The sequence below is a fragment of the Vicugna pacos genome, chromosome 9, assembly GCF_048564905.1.
Source record: "Vicugna pacos chromosome 9, VicPac4, whole genome shotgun sequence".
NCBI classification, from domain to species: domain Eukaryota; kingdom Metazoa; phylum Chordata; class Mammalia; order Artiodactyla; family Camelidae; genus Vicugna; species Vicugna pacos.
Window position 1 is genome coordinate 59206971 of NC_132995.1, and position 16294 is coordinate 59223264.

The 16294-nt window shown below is 34.4% G+C and overlaps 1 protein-coding gene and 1 non-coding gene across 3 annotated transcripts in view; both read left to right on the forward strand.

The window, feature by feature from the left end:
• Window positions 1-16294, forward strand: part of TRIM33 (tripartite motif containing 33) — a 110782-nt gene that overhangs the window by 62003 nt on the left and 32485 nt on the right. For both annotated transcript variants that reach the window (XM_015247479.3, XM_072967994.1), the window contains exon 5: window positions 15880-15996. In XM_015247479.3, the coding sequence (XP_015102965.2) occupies window positions 15880-15996 (117 nt within the window). The remainder of the gene's footprint in view (window positions 1-15879; window positions 15997-16294) is intronic.
• On the forward strand, window positions 10802-10908 carry LOC116281859 (U6 spliceosomal RNA). The gene has a single exon (XR_004191321.1). It is a non-coding gene; the product is annotated as a U6 spliceosomal RNA (small nuclear RNA).

Genomic DNA, 16294 nt, shown 5'->3' on the forward strand with positions numbered 1-16294 from the left:
TAAAATTAGATTGAGCACAATAGAAGTAGGGTGGATGGTGGTATTAAGTGTTGAATTTTAACTCTAAGAAGACCTATTATTTTGGAAGGCATCTTATAGACCTTCTGCCCCCATCATCACAGGTGGAGAGTTTACTCACATTCATTGGTACTGTCACATAAAACTCTTGGGTCATTCCTCTTTTATCTCTAACAGATTTAAGTTCCTAAACTCAGTGGTAAGCTACTATTGTCTTAATTCCTGGTAATTTTAATGTACATAATTTTGATCTTTCTGACACTCTGGTCTTTGTGTTTTTGAACTCTTTTCTAAGGTTTATGTCCTCTACCTTGCCATTCACACCCATGCTCATATACTAGACTTTTGGCATTTCCAGTAATTTTGTTCAATTTCAAGCATTCCTCTTTGTGAGCACATCTCCCATCATTCTGGCTTATTCTGCTTAGTACCAGATTTCAACAGTTACTCAGCATACAGTGACTTATTTTGATATTGTACTACCCTTTCACTTTACCTCATTTCTTTATGTTCTCACTTAACCCGTTTTCAGTTTAATTTTGTGGCCAATCATTTTCACTCCCTTGCATTTAGCCTTGAGTCTCATATTCCACTGGGTTAAACTCCCTTGACAAAACCACCGTCCTGATTAAATGCTACTTCCCTTCTATCATGCTTTGCTTATGGCAGCTCAACATCACAGGAGAAAAAAACAGATGATAAGATTAACTGATCTCATTCTTAATTCATGATCACTTAACCTCAGGTGGACCCTAATGTTGCCTGTCAATCATACTGTACATTCACATCTTTTCTGTCTTAAATGTCCAACATTTCATCCTCTATCCTCACTCCCAGGTATTAGTATTGCTTCCTACTTCACTGAAAAAAATGAAGCAATCAAAAGAGCACGTCTGCAGTCCCTCTACCATATCTACTTATCTACCAAGTACTTGCACCAATGTTTCCATATTTCTATTATCTTAATTGAACTCTATAGCCAGTTGCTCCAATGAATATACATTTTATGTAGTCAGGGATATTGCTTTAGCAGTTTGGCCTTCTCTGCCAATTTCAGTTTTTTCAATCTCTAGCAGTTATTCCCATCAGTTTTCAATATTTGTTTTTTTCTTTCAACTTTAAAAATGAAAGAAAATGCAGAACTTTCTGTTTAACCCACTTTGCCTGCCAGCAACTGTCCCTGTTCCTTCTGTGCAGCAAGAATTTTTGAAAGGATTGCTTATAATCATAGCTTCCATTTTCTCCTGTCCCATTCTCTCTTAAATATGTTACACATTTGACTGTCAGCATTCTACCAACATTGTTCTTTCTAAGGTCACCCAGTAACCACTGCATTACTAAACTTAGACATCACTTTTCGGTCATCATCTTAATACCTTGTGTATCAGCAACATTTGACATGGTTGATCACTCCCTTAATACATTTTATTTACTTGGCTACCAGGAGGCCACATCCTTTTAGCTTTCCTTTTACCACACTGATTATTTTTTCTCTGTCTCATTTGCTCTTTTTCTGGATTCCTAATATTGAATGTGCCAGGCCTTTTACTCTGATCTGCAGCTACAGTCTTAATGGGTTTAAATACCATCCGTATGCCAGTGATGTCCAAATTTCTATTTCTACCTCAGCACTCTCCTGAGCTTTCATTCAGATTTGTCTGTTTTACTTGATTGTCTGCTTTCTCAGCTATAATGTAGGAAACTCTTTAACAACACAGGTTTGAACTGCGTGGGTCCATTGATATGTTGATTTTTTTCAATAAATACGTAATTGTAGTATACACGATCTGAGTTGAATCCACAGATGGGGAGTCGTGTATGCAGAAGGCCAACTGTAAAGTTGTACTAGGATTTTTAACTGTACAGTCATTTGACATCCCTAACTTCTGTTTGTTCAACAGTCAACTGTATATCCAAAGTTGAACTGATAACTTCTCTAAACCTTTTCTACTGCTAGCCTTGCCCCATCTCAGTTTGTGGCACTTGCATTTCCATTGCATGGGCCAGAAATCTTGGCGTCATCCTCAACCTCACTGCTTTCTCATACCCAAACCCAAACTTATCAGAACATCTTTTTGGCTCCACCTTCAAAATAGATCCCCAAATCCCACAACTTCTACTACCTCATGGTCTCAGCCACCATCATTTCTTGTGTGGGTTACTACAGTAGTCCCCTAAATTGTCCCCATGCTTCTGCTATTGCCCTTCAGTTTATTCTTAACAAAACGACTTGAGTGACTCTCAACTCAGACTATGTCACTCCCCTGCTCAAAACCTGCAGTGGTTCTCCTGTTCAATCAGAGTAAAAGTCAGATTCCTTACAGAGCCCTATACACATGCATTTTACATACTACTATTCTTCTCACTCCGCTACAGCTACACCAACTTTCTTTCTGTTTCTAAAATGTGCTAGGGGTGCTGCTGCCTTCCTGTTTTCTCTAACTAGACCTTTCTTGCTCCACTTGTTTGCATAGCTAACTTTCATATATCCATCAAGTCTCTGTTTAAATCTACCTTTGCCAGTGAGACCAGCTCTGATCACTGTATTTAAAATTGCAGGTTTCCCCTTTACTCCTAATCCTCCATTTCCTGCTCTGTTTTTCTTTTTTATGTGGCGCTTATCACCTTCTAAACATATTCTGTAATTTACAGCTTGTTTATTTTTTTGTAATTCCCATTAGATATTAGTTTCATGAGGGTAAGTGTCTTTGTTTTATTCACTGACCCTAGAACAGTACTTGACACAAATTTAGTCATTTCCTCTATTGAACAAATATTTGTTAATTTAGATACTGGAAAAAAAACTAGTAGAGCTCCTTGAATATAAGAATTATCAATTATATGTGTATATTTTCATTGCATAAATAGTTGAGGGCCCCTTCTCCTAATTGGAGGCTCTTCCTCTTTTAATTAGAATATTTAATCCTGTTACATTTAATGTATTTAGTGATACTGATAGGTTTAAGTTTACCATTTACTCTTTTGTTTTTATTTTTTCTCTTTATGTCTTGTTCTGTTGTTTATATCCTGCCGTCTTTTAAGTTAAAACTGTTTTTTGGTATTTTATTTTATATCCACTTTTGGCTTTTTAAGGTATACCTCTGTTATTTTCAATTATTGCTCTAGGGCTAATGATGCACAGCTTTAACTTAAGCCTACTTAAAGTATTGTACAATTTTGCACTTCACAAATATAGTAACCTTACAAAAGAATAATTAGGTTTATCAAGTCTTCATCCCTTGCACTAATGCCATATCATTTATTCATAAATGCATTGTAAATCTTACCTTATAATTTTTTTTTAGTGTTTAGTCTTGTAGGGAAATTTGGAGAAGAGAAAGTAAAAGCTCAGTCTTACGTATTTACCCATTTATTACCATTACTGTTTTTCTTCATCTCTCTACATCTCTACTGTTCCTTTGTCCTGAAGAATATTCTTTCAGCATTTCTTGTTTTGCAGGTCTGCTGGCAGTGAATACTCTCAGCTTCTGTTCATTGGAGGGATGTTTGCACTATTTATAGAATTCTGGATTGACAGTTTCTTCTTTGAACATTTAAAAGCTGTCATTACTTTGTATTCTGGCTGCCTTTGTTTTTAATTACATCATTCATACTGTTTTTGCCTGAACGTTGTCTGGCAGTTTTCTGGCTGCTTTCAGGATTTTCTCTGATTCTTTGGTCTTTGCCATTTGACCATGATGTTTTAAGGTATCTATTTCATTCTGTTTATCCCGTGTGTAGTTCACTGAACTTCTTGTATCTGTAAGTTTATGGTTTTCATCAAATTTGGAAAGTTGGCCATTTAAAAAAAATTTCTCTCCGCATTCTGTCTTCTGGGACTCCAGCTACGCATGTGATAGACATTTGATTTTTGTCACACAGGTCTCTAAGGCTTTGTTCATTTTCTTTCAGTCTCTTCTCTCACTTCTTCAGACTTCCTAACTTTTCATGTGTTCATTTTCACTCAGCTTTTCTTCAGCCATCTGCCATTTGCTATCAGACCCATTCAGTGAATTATTTCATTTCAAGTATTGTACTTGCCTCGAATTTCCTTTTTCTAAAAAATAGTTTCTATTTCTCTGTTGAGATTTCCTGTCAGTTCACTCATTAAGAACCTGTTTTCATTTAAATTTTTAATACATATGTAGTATTCCATTTGAAGTCTTTGCTAAATACAGCACTTGGACCATCTAAGTGCCATTTCCTATTCAGTATTATTGTCTTTACTTTGAGTCATACTTTACTGTTTCTTTGAATACCTACTGATTTTTAATTGAGATTTGGACATTGTGGATGATACAGAAACTCTGTTCTTTTATCTTCCTCTGCAGACTGTTGATTATTGTTCTAGTAGGCACTTAAATTACTGTCTGATCACACTGATTGTGTGTAAGCTTGGTTTTACCCTTTGTTAGGAAGGATCTGTGGAAAGCCAAGGTATTTCCCAAGCCTCTCTCAACTTCTAAACTCTATTTCTTGTAAGATCTTACCAAGGCTTGATTTTAGGCTTTGTTAGGACACATAGGCCTAGGGAATAAATTATTCCAAGTATAGTCCTTTTGTGTAAGGTGTGGCCTTTCTGCTTTTCTCAGGTGCCTGGGGAGGTGAACAAAGTCTCTTCCCCCACTGGCTCAGCTGGAATTCTGCCTTCCAAAACTGCTTGACCTCTAGTTTCTCTGTTACAACGTGGAATTCGTAGCAGCTGCTCTCTGTTAAGCCTTGCGTGAGCTCATCCTCTGTATGTAAAGCCCAGACATTGGCTAAGGACTTGAGGAATTCACTTATTCTTCTCCCTTCACCGCCACTCCCCAGCCTCACCCTGCGCAGTTTCTTCCATTCCAGTTCCTTGCTCCATGGATTCCGGCAGCTTAAGTAGTCTCTAACCCTGATTTCTGCTTCCTCAGCTCAGAGATACTTCTGTGCTCTGCTTGATCTCCAGCCTCCTTGCTGCCATCATGTAATTGTCTACAGACAGAGAGATGCTCTAAAGAATTACATGATTTCTCTGCCTGTAGTCTTTCTCTGCCTGTAGTCCAATGATTGAATACAGTTGTGTCATGTATTTCTGTCTTATTTTATAGTTCTTGGTGGCAGAGCTAGTCTGGTACCAGTTACTCTGTCATGGTTGAGTGGAAGTCACCTTTGTTCCACCTTAATATTTTTTATCCCTGATTTCAGTTTTCCTATAGAGAAGGGTGTTTGTGGATTTTTTTTTTTGATGATCAATATACTTTAAGAGAGAGTAGTTGCTTAAAATCTAATACCAGATATTTTTGTGTAAAGAGTAAGATAGTATAGTGGTGGTCATTTGAGTAGAACTATATAAGTGAAATTTCTCTTAAAATATTTTCCTAAAGAAATAGCTTTTCTAGGAATTAGGCTTTTTTAAATTTAAAAAAACAGATGGATATGTAAGATTTGGAGCTGATATTCTCAATCCTATATGTATGTTAGAACTACCTAGAGAGCTTTAAAAAAGAATACTGATGCCTAAGTCCTACTGTAGACTGTTAAATAGGAATCTTAAATTACACCCTGGGTATCATTTTTTACAGTATATTAAGAATACTGATAAATCACCTCAGGTGTTTTTTGTTATTCAGTGAAGGTTGAGAACAACTACTTTAGAAGAACTTTTGCCAAACTCGATTTTTAGTTTTTCTGTAAGTTCTTCTAAAGCCTTTCAGATGTGATCCAAACAGCTGGTAGAAATGACATATAAATTCCGATCTACCATCAGTCTTCTCAGGAATGGCTGTGGCAACAAATCAGGATTTCCTATCTAGACATACTGTTTTCATGAGGTACATTTATTGTTAGAGAATAAGAAGCTTGTTCATTGAACTTTACTCAGGAGAACCATAAAAGAACCTGAATTGCCAAAGCAGTCTTTTGTAGGTCTTTTTTTTTTTTCCTTCTTTTTGTTCTCTTACGGTTTGATGACTAAAGAAGTTCCTTTAATGTGTATTGTAAAGTTCGTTTGGGTGTGCTGAACTCTTTTAGCTTTTGTTTATCTGTGAAGCTTTTGATTTCTCCATCAAATCTGAACGAGAGCCTTGCTGGATAGAGTATTCTTGGTTGTAAATTTTTCCCTTTCATCACTTTAAATATATCGTGCCATTCCCTTTTGACTTGTAGAGTTGCTGCTGAAAAATCAGCTGATAACCTTATGGGAATTCCCTTTTATGTTATCTGTTGCTTTTCTCTTGCTGATTTAAATATTTTCTCCTTATCCTTAATTTTTTTTCAATTTGATTACTATGTACCTTGGTGTATTCCTCTTTGGGTTGATCCTGTGTGAAAATCTCTGCACTTCCTGGGCTTGGGTGACTCTCCTTTGCCAAGTTGGGCAAGTTTTCAGTTATTATCTCTCCAAAAATTTTCTCAGGATCTTTATCTCTCTCTCCTCTTTCTGAGACCCCTATTATGGGAGTATTAGTGCACTTCATGTTGTCCCAGAGTTCTCTTAAATAAAAACAGTTTTAAGGATTCAATAAAATGTCCTTAAAAATCTGGACTTTTGTTTTTTGTTTTACCTAACTACTTGATAAATGGAACTGCTAGGTATGTTTCTAGTTTTGACTGGTATACAAAATAAGAACATTCTTTCATGTCTCCTGGGATACATGTGCATGTGGTTCATGTGTTTCTCTAGGATCTGTATTTTGGATAGGAATTTTGTGGTTATATTTATTTTTTAATATAGATTTAGATTCTTTGTGGTTCAGGTTTTCTATTTCTTCTTATATCAGTTCTGTAAAATTATATTTTTTCTATAAATTTGTCCATTTTTTTCTAAATTTCTATAAATTTGTCCAAATTTTATCTTAAATTTTAAATATATTGATAAAAGGTTTTATTACTATCCTTTTAATGCCTCCAGATCTGTAGTGATTGTGACCCCTTTTTTAACCCCTGATATTATTTATGCCTTATCTCTTTTTCTTGATCAGTCTTTTCATAGGTTTGTCAATATTAGTCTTTTCAAAGAATCAACTTTTGTCTTGTTGCTCTCTAGTAAGTTGTATCTTCTTCCTCATTATTTTCAATTTTCATCCTGATTCATTTGTTCTACTTCCTTTGGTTTTATTTTACTTTTCTTTTTTCTGTCTTCTTGAGATGAATGCTTGGCTTATTAAATTTCATCTTTTTTTCCCCTAATAAATGTTAATTTCCTATTAAGTACTGCCATAGCCCTATCTCACATTTTGATATGTGATATTTTAACAGTTCAAATCAAAGTATTTTCTAATTTCTGCTATAATGTCTTCCTTGAATAATGGTTAGGTTATAGATTAGCTTTTTGTTTTTTGTTTAACTTCCAAACATGTGGAAAACTTATCTGTTTTTGGAGGAGGGATGGGTTTTAATTTATTTGCATTGTGGTTAGACTATGTGGCTTGCATGATTTCAGTCCTTTGAAATTTGTTAATACTCTATGGCCTAGTGTATTCATTGGTAAACTATGACCTGTAGGCCAAGTCCAACCATGCTACCATGGTCTCTCTCTTCACTATGAAGGGAGAAGAACGATTGAACAGTTGTGATGGAGTCATTAGGACCTGTAAACTTAAAAATATGTACTGTGTCTGGACCTTTACACAAAACGTTTGCTGACCTTTGGCCTAGTATAAAATTAATTTCTTTAAAGGTTCTGTGTGAATTTGAAAAAAATGTATATTGTACTTTAGACTATAGTGTTCCACGCTCAAGTATAGTAGTCTTAGGGTATGTTGTGTTCTGTCTGTATCCTCAGGTCTTCTGTTTGTTCTTTTACTAGGAGAGGTGTGTTAAAATCTCCAGTTATGATTTTGAATTTCTTAAATTCTTGTTTTATCACTGCTTTATATGTATTCAAGCTATGTTGTCAGTAACATACATACTTAAAATGATCTCACTGGTGACTTGAACCGTTTGAGTCAACCTCTATCTCTTGTCATGTTAGCCTTGAATTTTGTTTTGGTTGCCAGCTTTCTTTTGGCTAGTACTGCATGGTATACCTTTTTCATTTCATTTTTTCTTTCTACTTTGCTGTTTTCCTTATGATCTCTTTGTTGCTTATGAACAAATATGATGGGATTATTTCAAAATTCAGTCTAAGAATCTTTATCCTTTAGTGGAGCCCTTAGCTGACTTAATGTTCAACAGTTGACTTGAATAACAGGTTTGAACTGCATGGGTTCACTTATGTGTGGATATTTTCAGTAGTGAATACTACAGTACTACATGGTCTGTGGTTAGTTGAATCCCTGGATGCAGAGGGACCATGAATTCAGAGGGTTAGCTGTGAGTTATATGCAGATTAACTCTTGTATTATTCAAGGTTCCAGTTACTTACTTTCATTTAAATCTACCATCTCATTTAATCATTTCTTATTTTCCTTCCCATTTTAGTTTACATTCCCCCTTTTTATTCTTTTGGATTGGCTAATATTTTTCATAATTCCATTTCTTACATTTTACTAGTTTCAAAGTTATTTGTACTGTTTTTTTCTCTTAGTTGTTACTCTAGAAACTACAATATGTACACTTATCAAAGTATAAGCTTAATATGATCACCCACTGCCTAATAATTTTAGACCACTTTAAAACTTCATTCCCTACGGAAAACTTCTAGAGCTCATCGATGTATTAGGCAAAGTTGCAGGATACAGAAATCTGTTGCATTTCTATACACTAACAATGAACTACCACATAGAGAAATTAAGGAAATAATTGCTTTTACAGTCACATCAAAAAGAATAAAATACTACAAATAAACCTGCTAAGGAGGTAAAAGACCTGTACTTGGAAGGGTATATCATGTTCATGGGTTGGAAGATTTAATATTGTTAAAATGACCATACTACTCAAGGTACTCTAGACATTCTGTGCAACCCCTAGCAAAATATCAAAGGCATTTTTCACAGAATTCAAATAATTTAAAAAATTGTAGGAAACACAAAAGCCCCAAATAGCCAGAGAATCTTGGAAAAGAACAGAGCTGGAGGCATCACATTTCTTAACTGCAGACTCTACTACAAACTACAATAATCAAAATAGTGTGGTACTGGCACAAAAACAGACACAGATCAGTAGAACAGAATGGCAAGCCCAGAAATAAGCCCACGGAGTTATGGTCAATTAATCTGTGACAAAGGAGGCAAGAATATGCAACAGAGAAAAAGGCAGTCTATTCAATAAATGGTGCTGGGAAAACTGGACAGCTACATGTAAAAGAATGGAATTAGAACATTCTCTAACACCATAATACAAAAATAAACTCAAAGTGAGTTACAGACCTAAATTTAAGACTGGGCACCATAAAACTTCTAGAACAAAACATAGGCAGGACACTCTTTGACATAAATTGTAGCAGTATTTCTTTGAATCTGCTCCTGAGGCAAAGGAAACAAAGCAAAAATATACAAATGGGACCTAATTAAACTTAAAAGCTTTTGCACACAGCAAAGGAAACCATCAACAAAAAGGGAACGTACTGACTGGGAGAAAATATTTACAAATGTTAGGACTGATAAGAGGTTAATGTCCAAAATATATAAACAGCTCATACAACTCAGCATCAGAAAAACAAGCAATCTGATTTAGAAATGGGCAGAGGACCTGAATAGACATTTTTCTAAAGAGGACATACAGATGGCCAACAGGCACATAAAAAGATGCTCATTGTTGTTAATCATCAGAGAAATGCAAATCAAAACCACAGTGAGATACCACCTCACACCTGTCAGAATGACTGTAAACAAAAAGACCCACAGATCAAACAAATGCTGGCGAGGATGTGGAGAAAAGGGAACCCTCCTCATACACTGTCAGTGGGAGTGTTAATTGGTATAGCCACTGTGGAAAACAGTATGGAGGTTCCTCAAAAAACTAACAACAAAGCTACCATATGACCCAGCAATTCCACTCCTGGGCATATATCTATAAAAAACAAAAACATTAATTTGAAAATACACGTTCACCCCAGTGTTTATAATAGCATTATTTACAATTGCCAAGATACGGAAGCAGCCCAAATGTTCATCAGCAGATGAATGGATAAAGAAGATGTGGGGTGTCTAAATATATACACACACACGCACGCACGCAGGCACACACACACATAGAGGAATACTAATCAGCCATAAAAAATGAAATTTTGCTATTTGCAACAACATGGATAGACTTGGAGGGTATTATGCTAAGTGAAATAGGTCAAACAGAAAGACAGGTACTGTATGATATCACTTATATGTGGAATCTAAAAAATACAACAAACTAGTGAATTAAAAGAAACAGACTCACAGGTATAGAGAACAAACTACATTATTAGTCAGGAGAGGGAAGGGAGGAGGGGCAAGTTGGACTCAGAGGATTAAGTACAAACTGCTATATATAAAATAAATAAGCTTCAAGGATATATTGTTCAGCACAGGGCATATAGCCAATATTTGATAATAACTATAAATGGAATATGATCTTTGAAAATTGTGAATCACTATGTTGTACACCTGAAACATATAATACTGTACATCAACTATACCTTAATTTAAAAATAAAACTTTATTCTTCTCTCTCCTTTGCTCTCCTTGTAATTATCATGTATTATATTCTTTCTGTTTTCTAACCCCCGCTGAAAATTTTATTACTGATTTTATATAATGTTTAAGATTTTTCTCACTTCTTTACCTCACTTTCTTTTTTTTTTTTTCCTTCTTACTTCCCAGGCCTTTTGCCTTGGTTCATCTTCCTTGCCTGAAGTTTATTACTTTTAGAATCTTTCAGTAAAAGTCCACTGGTAGTGCTCACTTTGGCAACACACATACTAAGATTGGAACTATACAAAGGAGATTAGCATGGAGCCTGTGCAAGGATGACACGCAAATTCATGAAGTGTTCTGCATTTTGTACCCTTCCCCAAGCGTCCTGACACCCTTTGCTGATTAACCACCAACTCTGCCAAAAGTTCACTTGTAGTGAATGTTGTTCTAGTTTGTCTAAAAATATCTGCATTTTGCTTTCATTTTTTGAAAGATATTTTTGCTGGGCATAGTATTTTATGTAGGTTTCAGGTTTTTTTTTTTTGTAGTCAGCACATTGGTTATATCTGTGCATTGCATTTTTGCCCTTAAGGGGTCAGCAAACTTTTCTACCTGTTATTCTTTTGAGGTAACTTGTCTTTGTTTTCTCATTGCCTTTTAGGATTACCTCTTTTGATTTGGTTTCCTTAATCTTTGGATTATGTCTTTCAATTAATAATCTCTCCAAATAATGCACCTGTTGCATTCTTGTCTTTCCTTCTGAAACTCTGACATCTGTATGTTAGACTCCTTTGTACCATTCTCCATGTCTCTTAACTGCTAAAGTAGCAATGATACCTAGTTTTAAGCCCTTACTGTGCTTTAGTAAACAAAATATTGTGTTTATTAAGTGCTTTATGTGGTTTTGATCAATTCTTGGAATAGTCCTGTAAGATAAATATGATCGTTACATACTTTTCTGAAGAACTGAGACACAGTAGATTGTCCAAATCATCTATTACTGTGAAGACAGTAATATTATCTAGTCATTAAGTCTTTCTAAAGATTAAGTGAGAGAATCCATGTAAGATACTTAGCAGTGCCTAAAAACTTACAAAGTTCTAAAAACAGGCCAGCTGTTGCTATATCTAGGTTGATAAATGCCTAGATAAAATAAAATGCTTGGGATTTTTTCAGAGTAATCTTGAGGATAGAGTGAGTGCTACATTAACAAAATTGGCTTTACATGGATACTTTTTGCTATTGGATGGTAGTTTCAGTGAGATTAAACCTGTAGTTTAATATGTGCATGGAAATTTATGTAGTTTTATGTGATTCATATTTATTAAGTTTTATGGAGTAACTGAATTAAGAAAGAAACAGAATCAGAATTACTACATATCAATTTTTAAAACTGTTTCCCTGATTTTTAGTTTGGATACAAACTAAGATGATATGTTTCCCTGGAAGTGCCAGAGTAAAATCTTATTGTTAAACACTCTGACAATTACTAAGGATAATACTGTAATTATTTGGCAAACAGAGTAGCATCCTTGTATAACTCAGGACCTAATCAGACTCTACATGTGCATTCAAAAGTTACGGTTTGCAGTTACTAGCTAAGTGATTCTCACATTACTTATGAGAACCATATTTTCAAAAGCTTCTTTTCTTAGAAAACTACATTAAATAATAATTTATTTTTCAATAATAAAAATATATATAAGCATGATAATTCTGTCCAAAACATAATAATCAATGGTTCATAATATTATTATTGGGTAATATGTGTTAAACTGAGTTTTATAATTCTAGCCAAAATCACAGAAGGTCTTACTTATAAGGCCTAAGTAACTAAATCATAGAAAAGCATAATTTTTACCTAGACATTTTGAAATACTGAAATTAGCTCACTGTGATTAAGAATCCCATGTTAAGAATCACTGCTTCATATGCAAGGTTAAAATCTAAGACATTGCTGGGGGAGGGTATAGTTCAAGTGATAAGAGTGCATCTTAGCATGCAGAAGGTCCTGGGTTCAATCCCCAGTACCTCCTCTAAAAAAATACATAAGTAAACTTAATCCCCCTGACCCTAAACAAACAAACAAAATCTAATTGCTGTCATGTATTTACATATTAACAAAATTATGCTTAGTTCATTTATTGGTTGTTCATCTTTCCCCCCGTTCCTGCAGTATTTCAACTGTAACTTTTAATAAGTTCAAAAAGAAAATTCAGTGTTAGTTAATTTTGTTAGCTAAGAGAATCAGAAGTAGCTTGTAGCCGAAACTACTTCTATATTGTTTCTTTGTTTTCCAAGCTTCAAGTAGTATTTTTCTCCTAATACAATTGAAATTTACTCAGGTGAACAGAGAGAATTTTGATTATCAGTGTTCAATCAATCCCTTGATGGTTCACTATTATTTATCTGAATCTAACTTCAAACGTACAGTGCTCTTTAGCATCTGGTACCTCACTACGCTTCTAGCTTTGTGTTCTTTTCCTTAGCCCTGAAAATGACAGATGGCTTTAGAACTGTGTGCTTTTTTGTACGTTGAGATTGTTTTCCCCCAGTGAAAGCTCTTGCCTCCCTCCTGAGTTTGTTTACCTAGAAAGCTCTTACTCATTCTTTAACGTCCAGCGCAGATGTCAGCTCCTTTATGAGGGAAAGGACACATACTTTCACCTAGGTGTATCATGGTATGTTTGCTTGCTGCATGTTCACATGAATGCAGCAAGAGATTTCTAGAAACAGAATTCTAAACCATTTATTTTGAGGTGAGAAAAGAAATAAATTTGTACAGCATTAAATTTTACATTTGATCTTAGCCGAAAGGCCGAGAAGCGACATACAGGGTTAAATTTTATGAATTAAAACTTTGTGTGTTATTATACTAGTTGACCTTTCTACCAGTTGCCTTCTTATTTGCTGACATAATTAAATTTGGGTCCAAAGATCCTTCCTCACAATGTAAAGCTTAAGTCAAAAGGATTAGCATTATAATCTCATATTCCTGTTCTATTTGTACAGATTAAACAAAGTAAAATTTTATTTTGGACATACCATAGAGATTATGGTATAGGAAATAAAGTGTTCCTTCAATGAAGGAACAATCTTTAGATCACCTGTGTTAAGAGTAGAACCTCTTTTAAAAGCCTTTTAAATTAAAATAACTCACATGCTTTTGTGCTGTTTAATATCTATGTGTTATAATGTGCTAACCTTTACATTTTAGACAGGGTTTCTTTCGCTTGAAAAAATATTCTTAAAAATCGTAAAACAGTGCATTTTGTTGTGTGTATTTTACTACAGTAAAAAAATTTTTTTAATTGAGGTATAGTCAGTTTACAGTGTGTCAATTTCTGGTGTACAGCACAATGTTTCAGTCATACATGAATAGACATATATTCATTTTCATGTTCTTTTTTATTATAGGTTACCACAGAATATTGACTATAGTTCCCTGTGCATACAATAAAAATTTCTTAATGCACAAAATAAAAATCTCATTTGCCAGCTGTTCTCAGTAACACCAATCGATCCCCCTGTTGCTCTAAACTTTCTCATCTAATGCTCTCTATTTTTTTCTTGACCTCTTGGACCCCACCACTTAGCAAACTTTCCTTTTGTTAACAAATTCATAGCCTTTCCATCTTAATTGAGACCTTCACTGAAGGCGCAAACATCTAGATGCTCATAGTCTTCCTCTTTGTCTCAGTTTTGGCCTTTAATGATTTTAGTGTCCATGTGGACAATTATAACTTTGTCAGTACCTTGAACTTCTCATTTCCAGTGATCTTTTCTTGACTCAGCCTTATCTTGGCATTCAGTTTTTGGTCATACCACAGACCTTGCTTTATATGGTTCTAGTTAAACTCCCAAATTACCAAAAGTGCCGATCTCTGTGACAGACTCCACTGTTCAAATTTGTTTGTTCAGCTATACCAGTTAGTACTATACCCTGATACCTCATCTGAGCTGTTGTCTTAGAATTCTAGCCGGTCTTCCCTTTCTCTATTCTTCAGTTCTATATTTTATATTTCTGTTTGATAATTTTCCTAGGATGTAAATCTGATTATTACATCTTGTTTGGAATTTGTCAAGGGTTTCCCATTACTGAAAAACTAAAATCCAAAAATTAGCATAGGATATTCTGCTCTTCACAGTCTGGTTCTGGATTTTATTGGTTATTGTCTCATATTCTGACCTTTGCATGGCTTTCTTTAGGTATATTAACATATGTGTAGTTCCCCATATACTCCTCTTTACTTAGCATAGGATAATACTGTTGTGACTTCTCTGTGAAGCATGCCTTGGTGTTGAGTCAGATTTAGATACTGCGTTGTTGTGCAGACTGTGTATGCCTCCAGTATAGCTCTTTTCACAGTGTGGTATCATTTCATATTAGTTCCTATTTATTATAAAAATATGTACAATAATGGATTTTTTTTTTAACGGAGGTATTGAGGAATTGAACCTAGGACCTCCTGCATGCTAAGCGTACTGTCTACTTCTGAGCTATTCCCTGCCCCCTTATAATAGAGTTTTTTTAACCTGTGTATCTGTAGCATATAGAAGAAGCCCAAAAGTATTTGTTGACTTAATGAATAATTTACACAAAGATAATAAAACTAGCAAAGAAAACCATTTTGCCTTCCTAGCAACCAAAGAACTGTAGTCTTTACTATTAAGTCTAATTTTCTCTATAACAATATTAGAAAATCTTAACATTCACCGCTATGTTGACAAAGTTACAGTAAAACTGGTATTGGTCATATTTTTAACTGATAGAACCCTTTTGGAAAAGTTTGACAGTATTTACAATCTAGAACTAAAAAATTATTTCAAGTGGTGATTGTAAAGACAAGCTAAAAAATGAAAGTCACATGCAAAGTTGTATGTATGTTATGATTACACTTGCATTTAAAAATGTGTAATAAAAAGACTAAGGAACTATATATTACAGTAGTAGCAGTGGTTTTATGATGTTGGAACTGTAGGTGATTTTCTCACCTTTAAAGGTATTTTATATAATGTGGTTGTATTTTATGACTTAAAATGTATACAACTTATGCCACCATTTGGAGTTTAAAAAAATGTAATCCTGAATCAAAACTCTAATGTAAGAGTACTCAGTTTTGAGTGATTCTTTTTGTCTTACAGTGGCTTCTCAAGGTCGGGTTAAGAGGGAAGGGATTGGTGTTTAAAAATTGCTGATGACAAAGGGGTGAGTGGCCAGCACAGAATGTTGGTCATTTAAGTAAGATTTCAAGATTGACTCAATGCAGCAGTTCTTTATTTCCAAACCACAATCATAAATTTTGTTTTAAATGTAATTTTTGTTTTGTTTTTAAAGATATCAGTTTTTGGAAGAAGCTTTTCAAAACCAGAAAGGTGCAATTGAGAATCTACTGGCTAAGCTTCTTGAGAAGAAGAATTACGTTCATTTTGCAGCTACTCAGGTGCAGAATAGGTAAGTGTTTCCTTAAAACTGTAATATCACTTAAAGGATCATTAAACACAGTGCGTCCAGTTTAAATTTGTTTTCCTTCTATATTATATTAAGCATATATAGAAAACTGTTTTTGGAAGGGTAAATGGTATGTTTGAGTTTGGATTATAGTATTTGTTAATTAAGGAAAATTCAATTGACTAAAATTTTGAATACTCTTAGGATACATCTTTGACTATTTTATAATTAATATGACTCTAGTGTTTGTAGATTAAATGTAGAAAACACAATTAAGATGTAGAGAGTTGAATTACAAAAT